The sequence below is a fragment of the Erpetoichthys calabaricus genome, chromosome 10 (assembly GCF_900747795.2).
Source record: "Erpetoichthys calabaricus chromosome 10, fErpCal1.3, whole genome shotgun sequence".
Classification (NCBI taxonomy): domain Eukaryota; kingdom Metazoa; phylum Chordata; class Cladistia; order Polypteriformes; family Polypteridae; genus Erpetoichthys; species Erpetoichthys calabaricus.
This window is the reverse complement of record NC_041403.2, coordinates 138,547,504-138,574,716: the sequence shown is the minus strand read 5'-3', so window position 1 is coordinate 138,574,716 and position 27,213 is coordinate 138,547,504. Positions and strand designations below refer to the sequence as shown.

At 39.2% G+C, this 27,213-nt stretch overlaps 1 protein-coding gene across 1 annotated transcript in view; it reads left to right on the top strand.

The window, feature by feature from the left end:
- bpifcl (BPI fold containing family C, like) overlaps positions 1 to 24,195 on the top strand; it is a 74,360-nt gene extending 50,165 nt beyond the window's left edge. The window contains exons 12-16 of the mRNA XM_028811935.2: positions 387 to 454; positions 3,857 to 3,899; positions 9,671 to 9,734; positions 20,508 to 20,584; positions 23,819 to 24,195. Of these exons, the coding sequence (XP_028667768.2) occupies positions 387 to 454; positions 3,857 to 3,899; positions 9,671 to 9,734; positions 20,508 to 20,584; positions 23,819 to 23,875 (309 nt within the window). The 3' untranslated portion in view covers positions 23,876 to 24,195. The remainder of the gene's footprint in view (positions 1 to 386; positions 455 to 3,856; positions 3,900 to 9,670; positions 9,735 to 20,507; positions 20,585 to 23,818) is intronic.
- Positions 24,196 to 27,213: the final 3,018 nt, after the last annotated feature.

The following is a 27,213-nucleotide window of genomic DNA, read 5'->3' as shown; positions in this document are numbered from 1 at the left end:
TTGACTAAGGTGAGGTCATTTATGTTAGGTAGAGGGGGCTGGGTGGTCTTGTGGCCTGAAACCCCTGCAGAGTTTATTTTTTTCTCCAGCCGTCTCGAGTTTTTGTTTGTTTTTTCTGTTCTCCCTGGCCAATGGACCTTACTTTTACTCTATGTTAATTAGTATTCCCTAATTCTATTTTGTTATTTATTTTGTCTTTTTTCTCTTTCTTCATCATGCAAAGCACTTTGAGTTACGTCATTTTTATGAAAGTGTGCTATATAAGTAAATGCTGTTGTTGTTGACTAGAAGTGGATTTAAGGATTTTTAATTAATATTCATAAATGCTTCAAGTGGGGAGATAGGATTGTATAACCTATTATATCTTACCACCTCTTTTTCTAAAGAATTCCAGCTTCAAAATTGATCTGTCTGTGTCTGGCCAGAAGTTGTGTGGAAGCATTCAGCTAACAAGGTAAATACTCCTCTTGTATGGATTTGTTGATGGATGCATTTTCTTCAGAAATGTGAAGTCTGGTATTCTTCTCTTTACTTCTCATCTCTTTATTTCAATACTGTAATGTTTCACTATAATCTGCATTTTAAAAGTTAAGGTTCCATCAAATGTGAGTTACTCCATTCTGAATCTGGCTCTCCCTGTACAATATGCCATGTTCACAGCGTCAGCACCATAACTCTTCGTCTGTGAGCATCAGTTCTAGTCCATGTTTATCCCTGGGTGAGTGCTTGTGAATGACTTTGGTGATGGGTCCTTTCTAGGGCTGTTTCTACTACAGATGTGGGACTACTTCATGTTCTCTTATTTGTGACTGGACTTGAAAATTTTTGATCTACAGTCAACCATGTCATATAATTTTTCTAACCCGCTTAATTCAAACTAGGGTCATAGGGGAGCTAGAGCCTATTCTAATTAGCATAGGGTGCAAAACAGGAACAAACCCTGGGCAGGGTGCCAGTCCACTGCAGGGCTAACTCACAAACACATGCATACACTAGGGCCAATTTAGCATTGACAAACAATTCACCTAACTTGCATGTCTTTGGACTGTGGGAGGAAACTGGAGCATCTGGAGGAAACCCATGCAGACATGGTGAGAACAAGCAAACGTTATGCAGAGAGGTCCCAGGACTCCTCCTTACTATGACACAGCAGTGCTACCACTGTGCCATTATACCACCCAACTATCAGTCAGTCAACTTTATATATGATCATCTGTAATAAGCACATATGAGTTAACAAGACTATAATACATTTAGAGATTGGTAGATGGTCCCACTGCATCTCCCTATTTTCCTAGTGTACTTACTTTCATCATAGAGCTTGTATTGGCTATTCCCATACTTCTGTTTTATTATTGTATTAAAGTGGTGTGATTGGGGCTCATCAAGTTCATTATGGATTAGTCTACTCTCGCACACAGTAAGTTAATTCCTTAATTCAGGAAGACACACACATACAGACACACCCTATCCACTTAAGCACTGATTATGAGCGGGGTCTCTACAGCCTTCCATGGTACTCTACTGTACATGGGAACTCTCCAGCATTGTCCTAAGTGTCCCACACAGGTGTCTCTGAACATCTCCTACACACTAAAGGTGTACACATCTTGGTCCCAGGATGTACCCTAGATGCACAATGCTATTACAGATTGGTTAAAACCACTTACCCAACAGTGCCTTACTATCTTCTGTGCTGCACACTATTTATTTATTTACTTTTATTTATTTTATTTATTTACTAGGTGTGCCATCTCAGCCACTATCCCTGTCAAATAGAAGTGACTATCTACCCACACCAGGAGCCCAGTATTTATTACTTCAACCACTCAAGATGTGCAGATAAAATACAGAAATGTAAAGCAAAGCAATGTTTAATAAAATAGGATAATAGCAGTAATTATTAATAATAGCAGCAAATGATATAAGTAAACTAAATAAATGACAATGAATAGTAGTAAATGTTGGATGTAAAGGCCTACTAACAGTATTGTTTCAAAGTCAAAAATGCTTAAACAGTACTTTCTGTAAGTGTACAGAAGCTGAAGAACAGTATCAAAAGAAACATCTGTGTGAGGGAGGGAGAGAAAGAAAGGAGAAAATTTGTCTTCTAGGTGACTTGTCTTGACTCCGAAGTCACGCTGGTGCATGGGTGGTGTCTCTTAGGTTCAACTGGATGGAGTCTATCTCACTCTCACCATTGTCTGGTCTGTTCTTAATGTGAAATAACCCATGTGGGGTTCCAGACCTTATGATGCTATATACAGATAATTGGTTAGCTTCTCTGGTCATTGCCAGCTTGTCCCAACAGCTTTATTCACATAATATTTATAGGCACCTTAGAATATCTTGTCAGGGTTGTTAATCTATGCTGTGTCCAGTTCTCTTGAGGCAGATATTGTGCACCTTGCGTTTGAGTCATACATTAACTCATCATTCTAACCTCAGATTAATTGTGAGTTACACACTGAGTTAAAGCAAAATTAAACTTAGACAAACTACAATGTGTAATGAACTAAATAATAACACAAATTCTGGAGGTGCTGCTATGTATTAAACATTTGTGAGTAAAAGTTCCAGAGTTCAATTACAGTTCGTCATAGCTCATCTGAGCAAAGCGTATGGCAAAAGCAGACTGCTGTGGCTTTCCAGGCAAAATGTCTGCAGTCCCCAGAATAATCTCATCAACATGCAGGTCTTGTACATTGACTGGGTGTGAGTGAGCCTAACCTACTCTGGACTGGTATGATGTCTAGAGGTGACTTCTTTCTTGTGCTGATGCTCCTATCAACTCTGAAAGTCAATTAAGAAAGTTCAATAAAATGATGGAAATTTCTTTTAACATGTATTTATTTACCGTACATACTCACGGATAAGTTCTCCCATGGATAAGTCGGGACTTGATTTTATCGTATAATTTCTGGTATTTTATAATGTCGGTCGTATAAGTTGAATGCAGAAAACACACGCTATTGGTCCAAGAGATTATGATATGCTAACGCCAACCTGAGAGAGCAACCATGGAACACATGCCTTTTTCATCTATGTGGGTGTGGCAATGTGCTGTATCAGTGTGTGCTCCTAACCTCTCTCTCTCTCTATTGTGCCTACGTACACCAAACGGTAGGCCTAATACCCAAACTATTCTGAAGAAATGTTTGCACTGTTTCATGTTTTTTGTATCTCAAACCCTCATACCTCTTTATTGTAAGAGTATCCCTTATCTACAATGAGGCATTCGATCAGAAGAAAATATGCAGCTGGTTTTAAATTAAATGTCATTTAAGTAGCAACAGAAATTGGTAACTGCGCTTCTGCAACAAAATTCGATGCGTCAGAGAAACTGGTGTGAGATTGGAGGAGGCAAGAAGATGTAAAAAAAAATGTGTTGCATTTTTGAATGGGCATATAAGTCGGGGTCTGATTTTATGATCAATTTTTCGGGTTTCAAGACCCTACTTATATGTGAGTATATACAGTAATATAGCAGTCTTTCATTATTAGCACCTTTTAAAAAGAAAAAGTCTAAAAATATTAAAGTTAGGTTGTTTTTGACACAGCTTATTTTTAAATTCATCACATCAAATCTTCAAGCTGACATAGCTGGTGTTGCTCATACTATAATCCCCTTTATAACAATTTCATGCTATGTTCAGTTTCGGCATAGACTGGTTCTCTGTGTTGCGTTTTTCTTAAAGATGAAAGTCAGCAAAATTCTGTCTGTGGTTTAGACTTCATATGTAAGTTCTTTCTGCTGTGTTGATTAGAGTAATATCAAATGGGCATGCCATTGTCTGTCAAACTTTTGTAAACCTATTAATTTCTAAATTTATTTTTTTATTATTTCACCTTTCAGCTTCAACCTCAGTCTGTCATCCTCAGAAATTGGTCCATTTCAGGTAAACATTTCTAAACTAACTACACAAATAATTAACTGCCAGTTACAGATTAACAGAAAGGTTTGGTGTCACTTGGTGAGACAATGATAAAACTGAATGTTACACCGAATCAGATTTTGGTTAAAAGGTAAAAATATATAATCATTAAATTAATTCTTGAAGTTCTTACCAAATATTAATGAGCATATTAAAATTAATAAGAAATAATAACAAAAGCATGACAACACTTCAATCTGACATTTCTCTCAGCTACATGAAAAATGATGTCACCTACATACAGCTGGCGTTGTTTTGACCTTGGACCATGACTCAATTACTGTATATTAGAGCCAGTACTACCAATTCAATGTCACTGACCACAATGAAGCTCAGTTACTTCTCTGATTCTTACATGTTGTGTGCTTATATCTGATACTTATATATCAAAATATTTTTACATTGTTATATATTTACTGCCATTGTGTAATGATATTGCTATGTTTAGTAATCTGTATCTGCTGGCCTAAATACAGTAGCCGTGCCATGTTCTTAATTTTATATCCCTTAATTTCCATTTGTGTTCTTAAGTGTACTGAGCACATCCAAATCTTTTCCTCAGAGAGTCTCAGTCAGAGCAGGTGATGGAACGGTCCTTATGGATGACACTGAAGTTGTGATCTGCTGGGCAGGATACTTTGAACAGCAGTTTAAAGCTGATCTTCCAGCTATGACGTTGGACATTTCTAGGTCTACAGCTCTTGATGCTGATCCTCCAATTAGCTGTGAACCACCCAGACTCACTGAGATTGCGCAGGTGATGAACCAGCTGAGGGTAGGGAATGAACGCTGCAGGGATCTGTGGTATTCGGGATGAACTTCTCCAGGCTGGTGGTAAGGCTGTCCTTCTTGCATTGCATGCAATCTTTGCTTCCATTTGGAAGATGGGAGTCATCCCAACTGACTGGAAAATAGGACTTGTCCTCCCTCTCTGGAAAGGGAAGGGTGATCACCTGAATTGTGGCAACTACAGGGGGATAACACTGCTTTCGGTGCTGGGTAAGGTCCTTGCTAGGGTCATCCTCAATAGGATCCGTGATCATTTCCTCACCTACTAGCGACTACAGCAATCTGGTTTTATGCCTAAGAAGTCTATCATCGACAACATCCTGGCACTGAGGGTTCTCATGGAGCACAAATACAACTATTGGCAGAGTTTCTTAGCAGCCTTTGTCGATTTTCATAAAGTGTTCGACTCAGTTGATTGAACTACCCTGTGGGGTATCCAGAGACTTTGCAGGATCCCCCGAAGTTGCAGTATATTATAGCCGGCCTGCACACTGGTACTGTAAGTGCTGTGCAGAGTAGAGGTAGAATTCATGGGATTCATGGACTTGCATGGACTGGGTGTTGGGCAGGGTCATGGGATCCATTGGCTGTGGAGCATCTGTTGAAGAAACAAACAAAAAAAAAAAAACTTAGGCAGCCTGTTAAAGGCTACAGGGGGCAACAAATAACATCGTAAAGAACAGTTGCGTTCTGTTGATTACGGAATCCTGGCTTCACTCATTGATCCCGGACTCTGCTATTCAGCTAACAGGCTACACTGCACGGTGCCATGATAGGACCAGTGACTCCGGTAAGAGCCAAGGAGGGGGGCTGTGTGTGTAAATAACAACTGGTGTACAAATGCTCCCTGAACCTGCAGTATGTGACTATTAGATGCTGACCCATATATCTCCTTAGAGAGTTTACTGTTTACATAGTACCAGACGCTAATGCAAACTCGGCTATCAAACTTTTTCACCGCAGAATTAGCAGTCAGCTGACCAAGCACCCTGATGCTGTGTATATTGTTGCTGGGGACTTTAACCATGTGGATTTAAAACCTGTGCTCCCTAAATTCCATCATCACATCAAGTGTGCCACCAGAGAAGCTAATACATTGGATAAAGTCTACACAAACATTAAATAGGGCTACAGGGCTACATCGCTACCACACCTGGGCCACTCTGACCACACATCACTGTTTTTAATCCCGGCATACATCCCACTTAGGAAAACTTCCCCTAACAGCACAACGACAGTTAAAACTTGGCCAGATGGAGCCTCTCAGCAGATGCAGGACTGTTTCAGTAGGACCAATTGAGACATCTTTGAACACGCAGACCTTGAAGTGTTTAGTGACAGTGTACTGTGTTATATTAAGAATTGCACAGACATTGTCACAGTGGATAAACGTATCCAGGTCAACCCCAATCAGAAGCCCTGTATAACCAGGGAAGTCCAGAGGCTGCTGAAAGAGAGGAACACTGCCTTCAGGTCTGGTGACAAGGTCTTCTACAGCACAGCCCATGCCAGCCTAAAGAGGGGCATCCGAGAGGCCAAGTCAGACTATAAAAGGAAGATTGAGGAATACCTGGACAGCAACAATGGCAGGCAAGAGTGGATGGGTGTCCAGCATATGACCAACTACAGGACCAGTCCTGGAGTGGTGGGAGGTGATTTGTCACTGACTGAGGAACTGAACCACTACTTTGCCCGGTTTGAAGTGGATCTACCAGAGACAGCCAGACTCCATCCAGAAACCAACAACATCCCCATCTTCACAGTGGAGGAGCATGAGGTAAGATGCACAGAAGGCATGGAAGGCAACTGGACCTGACAGCATTTCAGGACACGTGCTGAAAGACTGTGCAGACCAACTGACTGGGGTCTTCACCAGGATATTCAACTAGTCTCTGTCTCAGTGCCATCCTGCCTGAAATCCTCTGTCATAGTGCCTCTAGCCAAGAAACAGACCATCACCAGTCTTAATGACAACAGGCCACTTGCACTGACCCCTCTGGTTATGAAGTGCTTCGAGAAGCTCATCAGGAACCACATCATATCATTCATTTCTCCCATGCTTGATCCACAACAGTTTGCATACAGGGCAAACAGGTCTACGGAGGATGCTGTGGGCACTGTTCTCCATGCTGTTCTGTCCCATCTGGAGCAGCAGGGGAGGTACGCACGGCTGCTCTTCATAGACTTCAGCTCTTCCTTTAATACCATCTTACCCCACAGACTGGTGACCAAACTGTCAGACATAGGTCTTCCACACTCCACCTGACTTTGGATCAAGGACTTCCTGAGTGATCACACTCAGAGGGTTAGAGTGGGCACCTACTTTTCCACACCCATCAGCCTCAGTACTGGCTCCCCACAGGGCTGTGTGCTGCGCCCCCTGCTCTATACCCTCTACACCCACAATTGCATTCCTGCCCATCACAGTAACACCATTGCTAAGTTTGCTGACGATACCACGGTGGTAAGGCTCGTCTCTAGGGGGGATGAGTCTGCCTACAGGGATGAGGTGGAGCAGCTGACAACGTGGTGTAGAAATAATAACTTGCTCCTAAATACAGCCAAGACCAAAGAGCTCAACATGGACTTCAGGAAGAAGGCAGACAACATCCAGGCACTTATCATCAACAGGGACTGTGTGGAGAGGGTTTCAGACTTCCGCTTCTTGGGAGTCACCATTAGGGAGGACTTGACCTGGGGAACACACACTGCTGAGGTAGTGAAGAAGGCCCAAAAGAGACTCTACTTCCTGAGGGTCCTCAGGAAGAACAACATCCCTGAGAAACTGCTGGTGTCCTCCACAGGGTCATTAAGGTCACCCAGCGGATAGTCAGCTGTCCTCTCCCCTCACTTGAAGAAATACATAGTTCCTGTTGTCTCAGGAACATCAAGAAAATTCTTCAGGACCCATTACACCCAGGACATGCATTTTTTGAATGCCTGCCTTCAGGCAGACGTTTCAGATCCATAAAGACTAAGACAAATAGACTGAGAAACAGTTTCTATCCTTCCGCCATCACCATGCTGAATGCTGATAAATGGTCAGTCAGACCAAGTGCACCTTCATGTTTATAATACAATACACTCTCATGTTTACAATACAGCTCTAAGTCAACATTGGCTAAGGGACAAGTGCAATATGACGAATGTATGAATGGAAAACAGTGTTCTGCTGTTATGAACTCTTTTGGTACTTATTTTATTACCTTTTTTATATATTTATTTATTTTAGTTTTAACTTGAGTAATTGTGTTTTTTTTACATTTTATTTTTGCATTGGAAAATTGCACCTAAATTTTGTTGTACAATGTCTCATTGCTACAATGACAATAAAGATTTTGATTGGATTTGATTTGATTGATTTGATGAAGAAAGATTCACTGATCTTGACTTTGCTGATGATGCTGTGATCTTCTCAGTGTTCAATGGATGCTCTTATCGGAGCTCATGAGAGACTGAGCAAGGAGTCTGAGTGTCTGAGAGTCTGAGTGGGTTTGCAAGTGTCCTGGGAGAACTGTGAACATTGTTCCAGTCTTTCATCATATGGTGTATTTACAATTGTTATTCCTTTTGCACTTTCCTACATTAAATTTGAAAATTGTCCTTGTCTTTTTCAATTATTTGTGCTGCCTCATCAGTATCTGATATGCCTTCAATTTTAGTATCATCTGTGAATTTCATAAGTTTACTAACTACACCAGAATCTACTGTAATATCATTAATATAAATTAGATAAAGCAGATGACCAAGGATGGGCCTCTGAGGAACTGATGACCTCACTCTATATGGAGCATTCACCATTTGTCTATACTTGTTGTCTTCTGTCGGTTAACCGACTGGAGATCCAGTTTGTAGGTGACCTCTGATGTCAAAAGATTCTAGTTTCAGAATTTGTCTTTGTTGTGGGTCCGTATCAAAGGCATTTTGGAAGTCTAAGTAAATCCTGTTATATGCTTTGCTTTGTCAACTGTTTCTATAGCCTTCTCTAAAAATCTAATAGATTTGCTTGGCATTGATCTTCCTCTCACAAATCCATGCTGGCTTTTATTTAGTATGCCATTTTCATACGGGTACTTCATGAGATTTTTTCTTATTATGGTTTCATATTTTTGCATGTTATAGAAGTAAGACTTCAAATTGGTCTGTAATTGCCAGGGTCCATTATTTTTTCTCCATTCTTGTAAACTAGAGTCAGACTTGCAATTTTCTGTTCTTCTGGTTCTTCTCCTGTATTAGGAGTAATAATAATAATTTGAATTAGGAATTTTAGAAGAAACCAAAATTCTTGATAGAAAACCTACTCAGACATGCAGAAAATGTGCCAACTGCATACAATGATTATCAGGCCCAGGTTTTAGAAGCTGTGGGACATCTATGCCACTGGACTGTCCACACCATTGGTATTGCATTCAAGTGTAATGCACCAGTTATGGATCTGTGTGTATTCTGACAGAAGCTGCAACATACCAAGGGAGACAAAGGCAGGTTGTGTTACTGGAATCTGGAATGAGGCAACATACAGTATATAAAATTTAATCTCCACTGTTTTCTGTATATGATCCATCACAAGGGTTTCATTCTTTAGTTAAGTCACTTTATCCATGAGTCAAATCTGGATGAAAATATCAACTCTTTCTAGTGCTCAGACAGCAATTTCAACTTAGATATTGTGCATGGGTGATGGAAAATAGTTGTCTTCAAGTATTTAGACACACTATAGCAAGGCTTTCTGAATTCATTGAATCCCATGTGATGTAGAGTCTTCTAGTAATATTTTAAATGAAACATGTGTTTCCAAATTTTTTACAAAAGGTGCTGCTAATATGAAAGGAGGTTGTGCCCGCATCAGATCGACCATTTGTGCAGAAAAGCTGTTAATCCTTTAATTTGTCATGGCCCAATCAGTTTTTTATGAGACCTAACTCAGTAACTTTTCTATACTTCAGACCACATCAATGGAGAAGATTTTTCGGCTTGGTTTGCAGATTGCAGTGCTGCCAAAGGTCAATGGTATGTATGACTATTTTACTTCTATGACCAGTTACAGGCTGTATATGTAAAAGTAACTGAAAGCATTCTGGCACTTATTAGCTGTCCTGTGTAGGACAGACAATCTGTAGCGGACTAAAAAACCCAGCTAAGATTCACATCACCTCTGATAGTGATTTATTTATTTTTCGGTGGGGATCCCAGGAACGCACCCAGCCTTGGCTTGACTTACACACACTCCCTCACAGAGACAAAAAATCAACCGGTAATAAAACAGAAATTGATGAATGTATTAAACAATAATAAAAGAAATAGAACTACACAAACTAAACGATCCCAACCCAGTTCCCTTTATGGCGATGTACAATAAACACAAATTCAACAATAACAAACAACAAACAAAAACCACACACAACGAAGTCCATGAAATCGACAACTGATGTGTGAAATGATGGAGATAGATAGTCCAGAGACCAACTCACTGTATGTGAATGTAAAGACAGTTCTACCTGTATTTCCTGAAGATGACGAATGATGGGATCAGGAGTGCCCCCTTCTTTGAAGGTCGACTCAGAATCCAAATCAGTCCTCACACAGCAGGAAAACACCAGACAGTCCATACACATGAACAGGAGATAATCCATGACAAATCAAGAATCCACGGGAATTGAACAGGAAGACGAAACAGACGGGGTACTCCAAGCATGAAAACAACAAAAGACTTTCCCTTTGTATAACTGGCCTCCTTTTAATTCTCATGCTGGCCTCCTTGTCCCCAGCAGCCCCTGCACCATAAGCAGATGACCAATCAGAGACACTGCAGGGACCAGTGGGAGTTGAAGTTAATGAAAAATGAAACCAAAACAACAACAAAAATTATATATATATATATATATATATATATATATATATATATATATATATATATATATATATACTTTTTAAAAACCACTCTTATATTAAGTTAAAAAGTGTACTAAAAAGTAAAAAATAAGTCTCTCATTCATTAAAGTAAAATAAAAGGTGGGTGCATTTGCTAAGATTTTAAGAAGTGTTTTTTGAATGTTGATTGATGAAAAGCACCCACGGTTTTATTTTATGATTGGTATATGAGAGACTTATTTTTTTACTTTTTAGTACAGTTTTTAACTTAATATATGCTTGGTTTTTAAAAAGTATTTTTATATATATACTATTTTCAACATTTTAGTCTTGGGTTTGTTTTAGTAATTTTGTAATCAATATTTTAACACTTCCTTTAATATTTCTATCTGTTACTAGCGCCATCTATTGGTGAAATCTTTAACTATTCTTCATATGAAAATTTCATTTATTAATTAACATGGATTAATTGATTAATTAGTAAAACTGATTATTGATTCATGTATTGTCATCAGAAGTGAGTAAGTGTGCAAAATTTCAAGTCATTTGGACAATAGGAAGTAGATTAAATATCGATTACAAGATTTGTACCAGACAACAAACAGGTGAAGTTAAAAAATAAGTGTGGTAATAATAAAATAAAAACTGCATTCAAGACATAGAAAATACCAAATGAATTTGCACAAAACTTAATCATGACATTTGCATATTCAAGAGAAAATCAAGCAGATGTCTATCCATCCATCCATCCATTTTCCAACCTGCTGAATCCGAACACAGGGTCACGGGGGTCTGCTGGAGCCAATCCCAGCCAACACAGGGCACAAGGCAGGAACCAATCCCGGGCAGGGTGCCAACCCACCGCAGGACACACACAAACACACCCACACACCAAGCACACACTAGGGCCAATTTAGAATCACCAATCCACCTGACCTGCATGTCTTTGGACTGTGGGAGGAAACCGGAGCGCCCGGAGGAAACCCACGCAGACACGGGGAGAACATGCAAACTCCACACAGGGAGGACCCGGGAAGCGAACCCAGGTCCCCAGATCTCCCAACTGCGAGGCAGCAGCGCTACCCACTGCGCCACCGTGCCGCCCCAGCAGATGTCTATATTTGTATTAATTACCGTGCAAATGTGTGTAAACCATCTCTAAATTTAAATCAAAAATAGGATTCAGTATTGCAATAGTGTTTGAATCTATGTAATGGGATGATTTGTCTGCGACAATCGGAGTTTGAGCTGAGAGCCTCTTATTCATTTATTCATCCTGCACTCTCTCCTGATATCCCTGTTATGTACAATGCTCATTATTCAGCCAGTGTGAAATTCACTGCTGCTACTGAATTTAACATGAAGAAGAAAAACACTAATCAAGCTGATGAAATAAAATGCCAATTTCTCCTGTTCTCTGTGTTCTTTACTCTTTAGTATTGAGTTAAACTCTCTACCAACTTGCTGATTCGTTTTCTCACGTAGGCTTTCTCTGTCTTTGTCCTCAAAATGCTGCCTACATGTACACCAGTATATACAATGACTGTGCTCTGTATGCTTCCTATGGGAAAACAATAAGGGTCCCCATCACAAGCAGTGCCCTTGTTTCATACGCTGCTAGTAGAATATGGGTTTGGTGAACATTTGGATATGAAGGGTTATTCTGTTACATTATCACCTAATAAAATTGCATACTGTTGCCAGTATTTAGTGCAATGCCTTTTACTGTGAACATATGGACAGCATGGGGTCTTGCTATATTCTGGGAGCATGACGATTTTGTGACGGTTGATTCATTGTTTGGTTGTTAAGGTCAGAGAGTTATAAAAGTGAATGACAATGGATGCATTGTTCCAAAGATGAAGGACACAACTGTCAGGGCCATCACATTAAATAAAGCTGTCTGAGACAAAGTACAGTTTTTCCAACGCCCCCCCCCTTATCCTTACTAGGCGTGATACAGTAACCTTAATTCTAATACAATAATTATTAATAAACAGGCTTTGCGATACACTCAACATCAGACAAAAATAAAATTTTATTTTTAGAAAAAATGTTAAACATTAAAAAAGATTACCATTAAAACAATTAATTAAAACCAATACAGTTATATGATATTAAACTTAATGTGAAATACTTTGTCATGCTCCTCTAAATATTTTTGCAGTTTAAAGCTCAATCTGCCAAACTAAAATATTCCAGGCATTCCAACAAAACAAGCGGAGTGCAAATTTAAGATACTTTTAGCAGACATTGTGAATAACATCTTGAATGGAAGCTAACCTATGGTAAAATTTGGAGGAAGGGGGGCAAAAATTCTAGGCTACAACATAGGTAATATTTCAGCAACAACAACAATAATAAAAACTAGCCGGCGCCCGCTGTAGATTCTAAGGAATTGAGGCATACTCAATAAGGCATTGAGTAAGCCTTATTCGCTTGGTGGTTCTTTTATCGGGAACATGTTGTAAATCTTTGTGCCAGGCAATGTCTCCGTAAGGGAATAAAAGTGGGTAAACCATAGGATCGCAATTCATATTGAGCGTGGAAATCTGGTTACAGGAGTTGCCTATGGGATAGATGCAAATCTCTCTTTCGGCAGGCGGTTCGCCATCTTCTCAGATGAAACTCGCTGCAGCATCGGTGTGACATGTTGGGGCATTGTATCATCGTAAATGCTGCCTAGGGTTTTCCTTGAAAACCATTTGTACAGATGCTGTTGGATTGGACTAAGCGATTTCGTGCATGTGTTTGTATGATTTAGCGAAGGGGTTGATGGTTCTGAGCATGGAATCTAGCTGGAGAAGTAAATTTTTGCTGCATTCATAGTTTGCTTTGTTTTGTAAGCGCACTTCAGTAGGTTGCGCTGTGTCAAAAACATACAACTGTCCATATCCTGGAGAGGTAGAAGTGTTAGCGTATAGTGGAGAGATTTGGTGATAAATTTGTCCGTGTATTTTAAAACAGTATGGTCCGTAGCCAGGAGGTTGAGTTATCTGTGCACCCATGGAAGCAATCACTAGAGAAGAGTTGTATTCTCGAATGTGTTCACGATAATTTTTAGCTTCTGATGTTTGCTGTGTAAGAAGCTGTTGTAAAGACACAGGTAGCTCCTGCAAAGGTGGTAAAGCTACTTTACCATTGTGGCAGCATCTCGAGTACTTGTTGGATGTATTACGCTCAGCAGGCCAGTATAGTGCAAGACATGGAAGAGGACGAATAGGAATCGAGAAATGCTGTGTCAGTGGCATGTGGGCGGGACCGATTTTGAAGTGGAAGCAGGACAAACCAGAAAAGAAATATATATAAGAGATACTGTATATACTCGCGTTTAAGTTCACCCACGGGTAAATCGGGGCTTGATTTTACCATATAATTTCAGGTATTTTATAATGTCGGTCATAGAAGTCGAATGCGGAAAACTATTAGTCCAAGAGATTATATGCTAACGGCCACCTGAGTATGGAAATGTATTAGGGCCACGGAGAAGAAAAAAAAAATACAGACACAGTGAAGAAAAAAAAGTGTATGTCAAGAATAAAGTCAACATGCTGACTTTACTCTAGGCATTTCAACTTTAATCTCGAAGTTTATGTTGAGATTAAAGTTGACATGTTGACTTTATTCTCATAGTTTATTTTGTCATTAAAGCACAACGTCGTAAACAACATTTTAAAATCAATGTTAAATTTACTAGATTTTCTCAAAACCTGTCATAAGTAATGCAGCACATGCTACATGCAAATGCTTTGTGTTAAGTGTTCCCTGATCCATGTTTCTCAGTACATGCTTCTTGTAAAAATACTATTTTAGCGTTTAAGCCTGTTAGGTGAGAGCATACATTCCTTCTCTTTAATTCGTGATTCAGGCCTTTAACATTCCAGCTCACAAAGTTAACTGTCCCATCATGGAGACATTGATTCTGAGTTTTTAATGTCATTTTATAGTCTTAATTGGTAGTGAGGCAGTTTTAATCTTAATTTCAAAATTCCCCATGAGTTATTGCATTTTAGCCTATTGTTGCATTGATATTTATAGTTATAAGGATTAGAAGAATAGATTAGATATAGCCTGCTCTCCTTCTCTAACCCCTTTGTCCCCCCCCCCATTTTGCCTCCCCACATGAGGCTTGATCCCACTTCGCGATATCCCGATCCTCTGACATACAAAGAGACAGAGCACGTCCAAAACAAAACAAACCCCACCCCGCAGCAGCATTTGAGAATTAAAACAAAGAGATATCTATTGCTGGCGGCACGGTGGCGCAGTGGGTAGCGCTGCTGCCTCGCAGTTGGGAGATCTGGGGACCCGGGTTCACTTCCCGGGTCCCCCCTGCGTGGAGTTTGCATGTTCTCCCCGTGTCTGCGTGGGTTTCCTCTGGGCGCTCCGGTTTCCTCCCACAGTCCAAAGACATGCAGGTTAGGTGGATTGGCGATTCTCAATTGGCCCTAGTGTGTGCTTGGTGTGGGGTGTGTTTGTGTGTGTCCTGCGGTGGGTTGGCACCCTGCCCGGGATTGGTTCCCTGCCTTGTGCCCTGTGTTGGCTGGGATTGGCTCCAGCAGACCCCCGTGACCCTGTGTTCGGATTCAGCGGGTTGGAAAATGGATGGATGGATGGATATCTATTGCAGCTGAATTCTAAATACTATCTGCCGAAAATATAATCATTAACAGTCTTTAAGCTTAAAATAATCTTCAGCAATTTTAAGATATTAAGATAATAAAACAATGAACCCTGGGAATGATTTTAAAAAGTAGTCTAGGATAAACAGTAAATCCTAATGTAATAGCATAAATGTAATAGTAATGTAATAGTAATGTAATAGTAGAAGTAGCTAAAAACCAAGAGTATGATGTTAAACAGTCTACTTTAAGGTAGTAAAAAAAAAAACCCCTACTTTAATTACTTCCACACTTCTACACTCACGTCTATAACTGTAATTAAGACAAACATATAATGTCCAAGTAAAGAAAAGGATGTATAATTATAATACCAGTCTCTTTAAAAGTGGATCCGACAGCAGATGATAGGTCCTTCCCATGCCTTGACAGAATATGGCTCCTTATTAACTTTCAAAAGAGTGTCGGAAACAGCTTCTTTAGTTCCTTTTCAGCTTCCTCCTTGCTTGAAAATACATAATATTGGTCTTGAACTTCCACTTTCAGTTTGGCTGGATACAAGAGGCTGTATTTGATATTGGCTTTCTGTAGCAACTTTTTAATGTTAAAGTAGGCTGCGCGTTTTGCAGCTGTTAATGGTGAGAAGTCGGGGAAAATACGAATAAGATTATTTTCAAATATAATCTCTTGCTTGTGTCTGAGAAGTGCCATCACATCAAGCTTACATCGTAGTCGCTCGAAGCGGACAATAGAAGACCTAGGTTTGAAGGTGCTTGATCTGTATATGCGATAAGCAGCTGCTATCTCAATGTCGAGTTTAAAATCATCTCCAATTATTTTAGAGACTAATTCTACTGCAAATTTCACTGGGCTTGAGCTTTCTCGTTTCTCAGGTATACCCTCAATTCTTATATTATTTCTTCTACACCCATCTTCCAGGGCTGCAAGTCTGTCTCCGAGTTTTTTGCATTCGAAATTCGCAGCTGTAGCTTTTTCATCGGCGTTAGACGCCAACTGTTCTGCTGTTTCAACTCGAGCCGTGAATGCCTGCTTAGCGTCATCCAGCTGATCTGTAACGTCATTAATCTGGTCGGCAAGTATTTTCAGTTTGGATCTATTTTCTTCGATGTGTTCCTCTAATTTCTCCAACATGCCTTTAAAGTTCACGTCAAAACATTTAAATAGACGCGTTTCCCAGTCTTTGTTATCCTTCTTAAGCTCAATGTTAGACTTCTTAAGCTCATTCATAAGCTCATTCATAAGCTCATTCTTGTTATCCTTCTTAAGCTCATTTATGGCCATAGCAATGGCAGTGGCCAGTGTAGCGATCATCTCTTTCAGTTCGGACAGTTCATTTCGGATTTCATGCTCCGCGAGTGGAAATGCAGCTCCTCTTACAGCAGGTGCTGCGGACTCGTGATGAGTAGATGAGAGCACATCCCGCATCATCTCGAATGATCCTCAGAAATCAGTGATCCATCGCGACCTGTATCACTTGCACCTTCGCTCCCATTTTCACTCTCAACTGGAGAAGATACAATGGAGCGGTGTCCCAGGAAATCTGCGCATTCGTCTGCTTGTTCCAGGTCAGTCTCCGAGAGGCCATACCTTGCACTCGGGCCGGATGTCTGTTCAGACTTTGATTCAGCTTTAAGTTTCTTTTCCGGTTCTTTCTGACTTTGCTTCTTGTTACTCATGCTTGTATATTGTAGTGGAAGTTCCTTGGTCAAGTTACCTCTAAATAATATGAAATACATGGGAAAATAAAGCCGCTGCTAGCGGAGCTCTGCTTCAGACATCCATCTCCTATAACGAACGAGACCAACTCGGTACATGCTTCTTAAACTGACTTCATCTCCTTGACTTTATTCTCAACATATGCTTTATTTTTCTTCACTGTGTCCATATTTTTTTTTCTTCTCCGTGGCCCTAATACGCTTCCTTACCTGGGAAAGTAACCACGGAGCACACTGCCTTTTTTTCCTATGTATTGTGCCTATGTGATTACATGGTAATACCTGAACTATTCCAAAGTGACCTTTACACTGATTTGTATTTTTTTGTATCTCACACCCTCATACAATTTAATCGTAAGAACATCCCTTATCTACGATGGAGCGTTCGTTCAGAAGAAAATATGAAACTGGTTTTAAATTAAAAGTTGTTGAAGTGGCGAAAGAAATTGGTGGCTGTGCTACTGTAAAAAAATTTGATGTGTCTTAGAAACTGGTGCGAGAGTGGAGAAAGCAAGAAGATGTAAAAAAAAAAAAAAAAAATTAAGTGTCGTGTTTTTGAACGGCCGTATAAGTCGGGGTCTGATTTTATGATTGATTTTTCGGGTTTCAAGACCTGACTTATACGTGAGTATATATGGTAATAACAATCCTGACAATCTGCCCTAGCATAGTAGACATGGCAAAGTAAAATAACAATTAACACAGCCACAGGACTGCAACTAGACATTGCTACTGACTGATTTTTTTTTCAAATAAGCATCTCTTAAATGGGCTTGTATTAAAACTCCAAATTTCATCCTCTGTTGTTCTCCAGTATCAATGATTTGATGAATATGCTATTGACATTTTATTCTGGTGTGCTAAAAATGTTCTCCATGGTTGATCTCTAGCTGGAAGAACTGATGTTGTGCATTGATTAGTTGGTGAAATTGTGTTCCTTTCATACATTAGTGTGAATAAGTTAAACAGGAATTGTGGGTTAATGTTTAGAGCTAATTATTACACTTCCATTTCAATAAATTTGTGATTATATTTGGTTAGTTAATTCAGTTCAAAAGCCTAAATATAATATATTCTATATGATTATAGTTTATGGGGCAATGTAGTAAAATTATTCTTGTGAAGTAGCCTGTCTGTTTAAACAGAGGGAAACCCTAAACACGTGTTAATACTGTCTTTTAAAGATAATACATTTTCAATTCATGTGATTAATATTTTTTAGAAAAGAATGGAAAACAAGAAAACCTGCCAGTACAGCCTACTTCTAATGTATTTTCTGCAATGTCACACCTCAAATGTGTATTTTTCAGAGAGAGTTTTGCAGGCAGATTCATTTTCACAGGGGTGGTGGAGTCTAAGGAACTGGGAAAGAGGCAGAGAGTTTTTAGTATGCCAGCGATGAAAGGAGCTGTAGAGAAGGTAACTGTTTGAGTCAGTTGGCTCGTAACAGACAGAACTTTTAAGTCCAGGAAAGCAGATGGAAAGACTGATACCTAAAAACAGTCGAGTTTTGGTGGAAATGACAATAAACCTCAGAGATGGATAGAAACTAATAAATGCCTTAATGAAATTCTTTAGCTGGCTCCTGGTGCAGCAGGCAGCACCAACACAATCATTGATGAATCTTTTGTACAGATATGGCACACAGCCTAGGTAGGAAGAAAAGAAGCGCTCTTCTACCCAGCCAACGAAGATGTTGGCATAGCCATGTCCTATTCTAGTACTTATTGCAACACCACCTACCTGGCAAAAAAAAGTTGTAATCAAAAGTGAAATCTTTGAGGGTAAGAACCAGTTCTGCAAGTTTCATGAGGAAGTTCAAGGGAGGATCCTGGACTGGAAATTTGTTGAATGCCTATTATGTTTGGATCCAAATTCTGTAATTTACAGTCAAATACGAGGGTTGTTCAGTTATAAACAGGGATTTTCATGCTCTGTTCTTATAAATAGTGCAAAGTAGACCTGACTCATTGAACAAACACACGCATATATAAACTTGTCATTAGTAGTGCTAGCTGCTCTTTCCCCCCTTCCTGTCAGTTGTCATCAACATGTCGGAGCAGGAGGTACACAGTAGTGTTGCGCAGCGCATTATTATTCAATTTTTGACAAATGAAGGAGTCATTCCATCTCAGATTTATTTGAGACTTAAAAACAGTTTGGGGATGAGTGTCTCTCAATCAAGAGTGTATGATTGGTGCAAGTCATTCAGAGAGGGACTATCATCTCTTTGGTCCACTTAAGGAATTTTTCAAGACAAATGAGGAGGTTATTAGATAGATAGATAGATAGATAGATAGATAGATAGATAGATAGATAGATAGATAGATAGATAGATAGATAGATAGATAGATAGATAGATAGATAGATAGATAGATAGATAGATAGATAGATAGATAGATAGATAGATAGATAGATAGATAGATAGATAGATACTTTATTAATCCCAATGGGAAATTCACATTCTCCAGCAGCAGCATAATGATACAATAAATAATATTAAATTAAAGAATGATAATAATACAGGTGAAAAAAACAGACAGTAACTATGTATAATGTTAAATATTAACGTTTACCCCCCCTGGTGGAATTAAAGAGTCGCATAGTTTGGGGGAGGAACGATCTCCTCAATCTGTCTGTGGAGCAGGACAGTGACAGCAGTCTGTCGCTGAAGCTGCTCTTCTGACACTGTTGGTCAACATGCAGTCAAAAGACTTCAACTCTTCGGGGATTAAGAAGCTTCCTGAGCACTGGAACAAGGGTATTGCAGTGGCAGGAGATCACATAGAAAAATAGTGTGTAAGTCATTTCATTGTATTCAATAAATAAAGCTTAGCTCAAAAATTTCTGTTTATATTTGAACGCCCCTCGTAGATTACATTTTACACTGAAAGGCCAAAATGGATCACTCTTCCCATTTATTTTATGTCAACTGAATTGATAATAATTAATGATATTGAAGACTTTTAAATAAAAGACATTGTTTTGGTCTTTAAACCTAAGCTAATTACATTGCACACAAGTAGGCTTTTTTAGCATTAACATTTTTAATTCTTTCAGATGATTGTGTGTAAATATAATGCTGTTTGTGAAGTGTAAACGTCTGTGGACAAATGAGACTTAATGTGTTCATTTCATTAGTGGATCTCTAAGATAGCGGCGTGAAATGAAAGACATTTGAATGAAAACATATAGAATTTAGGAAATATCATAAACCTTGGTAATTAGCAAGTTTTCACACTAATCACTTTACCAGCCAGGCTTCATCACATCCTAACACTGGACGGTCAATTGCTATTTCTATAAGTTTCACGTGTCACTCAAATTGTATGATGAAAAATGGCGTGTGAGATTTATGAGAATAGTTCTGCATGGAGTAGATACAGTAGCTCTAGAGGAGAATCCCTGAAGTTATGGGGTTGTTAACTGTGTATCCTGAGAAAACAAGCCATGACTTTACCTTTTCTACAGATTTTATACAAACATTTATATTGTGCTAACTTAGTGATGCTTTACCTCCAGTTATCTAACAGAACTTCTAATTACATATTTTACAGAAAAACTGAAGAGTGGTTTCCCAATACCAGAGTTCAAGGGCATTGCCCTGGTAAATCCGCTCCTCAGAGTAAACCAGGTGAGCGTTTTGTATTCTATCCTTTTCTAAAGTAGTTTGTCTTCTTCTGGCTACAGCTTTCTTGTGGGTCTGGCTAAGGATCAGTGCAAAATAAGACTTCTGCAGCTGTTGTTTCTTCCATGCTGCTTGATCATTTGAACAACCTCATGCACAACACACGTTCAGAGAGAGTCAACATAGACAATGACACTTGGGCCCATGAAACATTCATTCTGTGTTGAAAGCATCTACCATCACATGGGCACGGCTTAGAGTTGATTAACAAACTACATTTCACCATGATTAGCACTGGACATGAACAGGCTGGGCACCCTTGTTCTCTGAAATTAAAGGTAGTATGGCTAGAAAATGAGACACAGCTGAAGCAGGATTTATTTATAAAGCACACTGTACCAAAAAAAACATAACAAGGCACTTTTAAATACACATAGGGAAACAAGTAAATGAAATATGATAACTAGTGCAATACAAGGAAATGTACATACAAGGCCCCTGTTTTGTCTTGGTAGAGTGATATATTACTCTATTTTCCCCTTTTGTATTATTAATATGTAGCCTTTGTCAGAATGCCTCGAAACTCCCAGACTTGCCACTGTTTATAAGGTATTGTGCCATATAACTTCTCCTCACCTTCCCTTCTACATTTATAACCTCAGGCAATTAGGTGTAGTAAAAGACAAGCAGGAGTTAAGTTACAATTTTAAAAATGTATTGTTGATAATATTCATAAATAATGACAATATGCAAAGTACATTTGAATATTGGCAACCATACAATCTGATAAATGTGGATGTGGAGTTTCAGGCAGCACACAGACTTGTTAGTTACTTAAAATGTCTCTACTTAAGTCCTCATTTTGTGGTCAGCTTTCTTCATAACAGGCTATATGCCTGTCTCAATATGACTGCCAAGTTGTGCTCTTCATTGTGTTGTCCTTTTCAGTAAATGGTGTGTGAGATGGTCTTTCATCAGTTTGGTAAGAGAGAGAGAGAGAGCTGCGTAAAGCAAGCAAATTTATAGATTTTCTGTCCAATCCCTAGAACCAATAGGGCGTCATGGTACTTAAAGGCTTTTGATACAAGCCAATTCCAAACAGCCATACTTCAGACAAATGGGGGGTCAGAACACCTTCACACCTGCCCTCCAAACCATGTGTTAAGGTGAAGTTTGCCAGCTAGGCAGTCTGGCTGTCCTGTGGGGGTCGACTGAGAGAGTCCGGCAGAGAAATATTTGCCAAACTTGTTTGAGGTACTTCCCCAAAATCTGTCGTAAAATTCATTGTCCTGACTTAGTCTTAGGGGGGAAACATGAATGCTTCTCACTGATGTAACACTAATATTACATTGCTTTGCCTACAGTAAGTTACAAATAAAGACATACAAAATATTTATCAACTTCTGTGCAAAATTTCACACCACAACGGCCCCTAATAATTAAAGTGCAAAGTAAATTTTATAATACAATGGACTGGGTTGCAAAGCAGAACACACAAAACAGAACTCAAACTCAAGCTGTCTTTGCAACTGCTGGTTAGAAGAACACACGTATGCCAGGGGTTACTGTTTAGCGGGAGTTTCTTTAAATTTACTAGGATTCCAGAACATCTAAGTAGTTTTTATTTTTAATAGTCTGCGCTATACTCTTTAGTGACTGGGCTAGGTGCTTGTTCATTACTCTGCAAACAGGGAAATAATGACTTAAAAAGAACTGAATGCACATTATTGGCAGCGGGTAGCAGCTGATTAGTAAACCAGTTTTAAAAAATACCAATTGTCACAGGGCTGAGCACTTGTTAAGGGATAAACCGAAGTTGTTTCTTCACAAACATGGTATATATTGTATGCCTTAACCATGCCAAACTAGTGCTCCAAAGTCCAGCATTTTCTATTAAATTTCAAAAATATATCTTGCCTGCACTGGCACTTTACAATGGAGGCAAAGGGGGAACAACACAACTAGAAAATAAAACCGTAAAAATTTAACAAATACATCCTCTTTCAATTTTAGAAAACATGCCTAAAAATAATAATTTATCGCATATTCTTTTATCATAAATTACTTGGATGTTTTCACACATAGATATGGAAGTAAATCAAAATAAAAGCAACCATGTGGCACAAACAATTTATTGTGACTTGGCCTAATTTGGAGGAAACAACTGCCCAGTTTGGAGAAAAGATAGCAGAAGACTTCAAGTGTCTTTTAAAATGGCTGAATCTCATAATATTGGCATTTTGTCCCTCTCCTGGTCTTTTTGCTCTTCAGGCGTCCTGGCCGGGCAGGGGTCCCGGCCATCTGCCACAGCTGATTAGATTTTGATCCAAATCATGCAAGATAAAGGGGCACTCTAGGGGAACCCTCAAATACTGTAATTCTGCAATTAATTATGAATTCTTCTTGTCAATTGCTATCCTAATGACCTATTTTATGGTCAGAAAAATCAGTAGCACAGTAGTAAATAATTACTGAAATGTCATAAAATACAGTAGTTCAGGTTCCTAGTACACAAAGCCAGTTGGCACTCATGTCCAAATTGTTTTGTTCAAAAATAACATGCATATGCTAGTGTAATCACAAGACACAGATCAATACTCGACAACTATCTTGGCTTGAAAAATGGAAGTATTTGGTAAGTTGTAAGGCTATACCTGTGCTCTGTTCACTCCAATGTTAAATGCCAGTGTTGGGAGCATTTTTAAAATTTATAGAAATCACTGGACTTTTGCCTGGCAAATGCATACATATCATGTTTGTGAAGAAATTATTTTGACTTGGAAAATTATTACATTATCCTTTAAGTTTGTGTGCTGAAGACTTGTTTTAAAAACTAGATCTGCTACCCATCTAAGATGGGTTGAAATTTAAGAAATCAATGTAGACCTCAGCATTAATGTTTTGCAGTGCACCATACAATGCATATGTCTCTGTAATAAGCCATTTAGAATGGGATTTGTAACTGCATTTTTAATGTTTGTGATATGCCATCTGTTGGAATAACTAAGGCAATGTTTTTTTACGAAGAATGTTTGTGATGCACCATCTGTTGGAGTAACAGAGAAATAGCATCCAAACGGGCACACAGTCAGACACACACAGACACCTTTTGTCAAAGTGAATGTCCCATCAAGCACAGGTATGATTATAACTGTGATTATTACCCAAAAGGTAAAATAAGAGCACCAGACTGTACTATGCACTGCACACCAATCCTCACTATTGTCTTTTTCTTTCTAGGGCTTTCTAATGTTTGCCACAGATGTTAAATACCGGTCTCAGTCAGCTGCTGAATAAAAGAAGAGTTGTCAGATATTGTAAGGACAAGTATCCCCTTTGGAAAAGGAAGACGCCCATTGCTGTTATAGTCTCCCTAAGCTACCCAAGATGCCATGGGGGCTAAATTCACTTTCTTTAAGTCTGATTATGAGTGAGATGTTTCACCAAATTTTAAATACTGTGAAGCCATCATTTCTATTATCACTTCCTTCAAAACATGTAGAGAAACAAAAAAATATTGTGACGCAGTATGATGATTATTAGGCTGTTTGCAGCCTAAAATGAGTTTACATGGGTCATCATTAAAAGTACTTGCATATTAAAATGAAAATTTTAAGCAGCATTTTGGTTATTTCATTATCTGTAACTCGCTTTTTATTTATGTGGGTATTTGAAATTAATTCAATCATTTAATAATGTCAGGTTTTCTGAAGGAATGTTCATCATTTGAAAAAGTTTGCTGAACCTTAAAAAGAAAAGGAAAAAAAAAAACAAAACAAACAAAAGAAAAAGCCCAGGTATAAGTAAAAAGAAATGTTCTCAGCTTTTACGTGTACATTTTATTCCAGATACATTGGAAAGTTCTGTCTAAATGAAAACATAAGTTTAGGAATCACTGCCACAATGTTAACTTGTTGATGTATTTTCTAAGTTGTAGATTTACAAGGCTAGAAACGTGGATGTTTCTTTCCTGAGGGAGGAGTCATGTAAAGTTATGTTATCACAAGTATTAAATTAGAGAAGTCAATGTTCATTATATTAGAATGAGAATAGGAATATACCTACATTTAGATCTGCAATATTAATCTCTCTGTTACATTGTAATGTGTTAGAAAGTAGTGTTTATAAACTTAGGCATTCAAGATCTGGGGGGTATTTTTCGTACGTGGATTAGTCGTTTAGCCGGATGTAATTGTTGACGATTTGGCCTGATCCTGGATCTGTCGGTTTTTCGAAACTCTTGCTGGACGTGTTGTCATAGCAGCACATCCTAATCCTCAAACCTGCTCGGAGCAGGTTTGTTCTTCGTAAACAAGGATTAGTTTACACACGTAATCAGTGACGGTGCGTGGAAGTCATCCAGTCATGGCTTCGCCGTCCATGAATGAGCGACCAATTGATATTGGTGCTCAAATTATAAGAAGAGAATTTCATATAGAGAGGGTTTTGCGCGATCAGCAAGATCCTTTATTGCTCCCAGAGGAAATTCTTTTCGTAAGATACCGCTTTAGCCTAGGGGGAATATTGTACTTCAAAGATTTATTAGCACCTTATATTCGAAGTCAAACTCGGTGAAGTCGGGCTCTCACAACCACACAGACAGTAGGCATTGCTTTGACGTTTTTTACAAGCGGCACTTTTTTTATACTGTAGGTGATGCGGAAAATCTAACAAAGTGCAGTTTGCCAGGCAATTCGTAAAATCTGTTTGGCTCTGAAATATTTCCTTCGGGTTTTCATAGTGGCAGTGGGTAGCGCTGCTGCCTCGCAGTTGAGAGATCTGGGGACCTGGGTTCGCTTCCTCCCTGCGTGGAGTTTGCATGTTCTCCCCGTGTCTGCGTGGGTTTCCTCCGGGTGCTCCGGTTTTCTCCCACAGTCCAAAGACATGCAGGTTAGGTGGACTGGCGATTCTAAATTGGCCCTAGTGTGTGCTTGGTGTGTGGGTGTGTTTGTGTGTGTCCTGCGGTGGGTTGGTACCCTGCCCAGGATTGGTTCCTGCCCTGTGCCCTGTGTTGGCTGGGATTGGCTCCAGCAGACCTCCGTGACCCTGTGTTCAGATTCAGCGGGTTGGAAAATGGATGGATGGATGGAGGGTTTTCATAGTGTTTCCTGGACACCTGCGTGTGCAGACAATAAAAGAGGCGTTTCATGCCATTGCAGGTAGGTAATACACAGGCTAAAACACCCACAGTTCCATGAAGAATCTCAATCAGCCTAACATTCTCATTACCTGGATTTCCAAATGTGATTGGGGCACATGGGACTGATCAGAGTGGAGTTTGATCAAACATTATTTGTAAAATGTACCTCTCCTCCTGATGAATAATCAGACACAGTGTCTTCATGAAATATATGACCTTCGTCAATATCTCGTTGGTCAGACACAGGTTCAAGGGATATGACATTCCCTGCAACTGACCCAACAAAAAAGAGGGCTATATGGAACATAACTATGGCACACATGGAGGACAAATATATGCAATGATCATCCTTTACCTGAAATGAAGTGACCACTGCATCCTGCCACTGGTTCTGAGGAGGAGCTTCCCCTGGAATGCCCTTCAGAAACAGGGCGATGGGCATTTTGCTGGAGATCCAACTCTTCTGCAGGGGTTAGGTCTGGACCGCCTGGACCTCCACCTGTTTTTTGCTTGTCTGCCTTCTTATTAGCTTTAAAATTAATGTTTTTTATATTATATATGATTATTAATGTCAACAATTCTTTAAATAGTTATATACCAATATTTAACAGTTTGAAGTATATTCTTGTACTTCACTTTAACCTGTTCCCATGTTCTCCTTGTGCTCACGTTTGATCTGGAATTATGACATATTAAATAATAATTAATCTGACACATAGGAAATGAAACGCTGCATTCAGTATGTACAATGCACACTACTTAGCATTTAATTTGTCTGCCACTTTTTGCCAGCCGTCTTTTCTGGTCTGGGCTGCTTTTGCAGTGTTACCCCTTGTGCATATTAAATCTTGAAATTCTTCATGTCCTTCGAATAAAAGGTCTTGTGCCGCGTGTGTGGAAAATAATGCGCCCCTTCTTTCGTCATTTTGTTGCAGCCTATCAAAGACTTGCTGATCATGTTTTCTAGACTCAATATATATGGGCTTTTCACTCAGCGCAGGCGTGCGCATTCATCTCGTATGATTAGATCCAGCTCGACTAATCTACTACACATTTGCGTTTGAAAAACCGACCTATCCCGGATGAGTGTCACCGGCATTAACTTATCCAAGATGAGGCACCTGATCTCGGATGATTTAAGCGACGTACGAAAAATACCCCCCTGGAAGGATATGTGAGAGGAAGTAAGATTGTTATTGTTTTTGTTTTGGCCTGACCATGTGCTAACAGCTGCAGAGAATACAGCTTGTATGAACAACAGAAATCTGTCTCCATCCAGTTCTTTTTGCACCCAAAAAGGATTCCATCCATCTTAGAAGAGAAAGCGTTGTTACACAATTTTAGTTTTTTTTTTTCTGTTGCAAGACCACAAACACCAGCCTACACATATTTCAATGCAAGTTATGTTTTAGTCAACAAAATACACTCGCAGCTCATAATGCCATTAAACACAGCTTGACTATCAATAATCAAACAGATTAAGTGGCCTAATGAG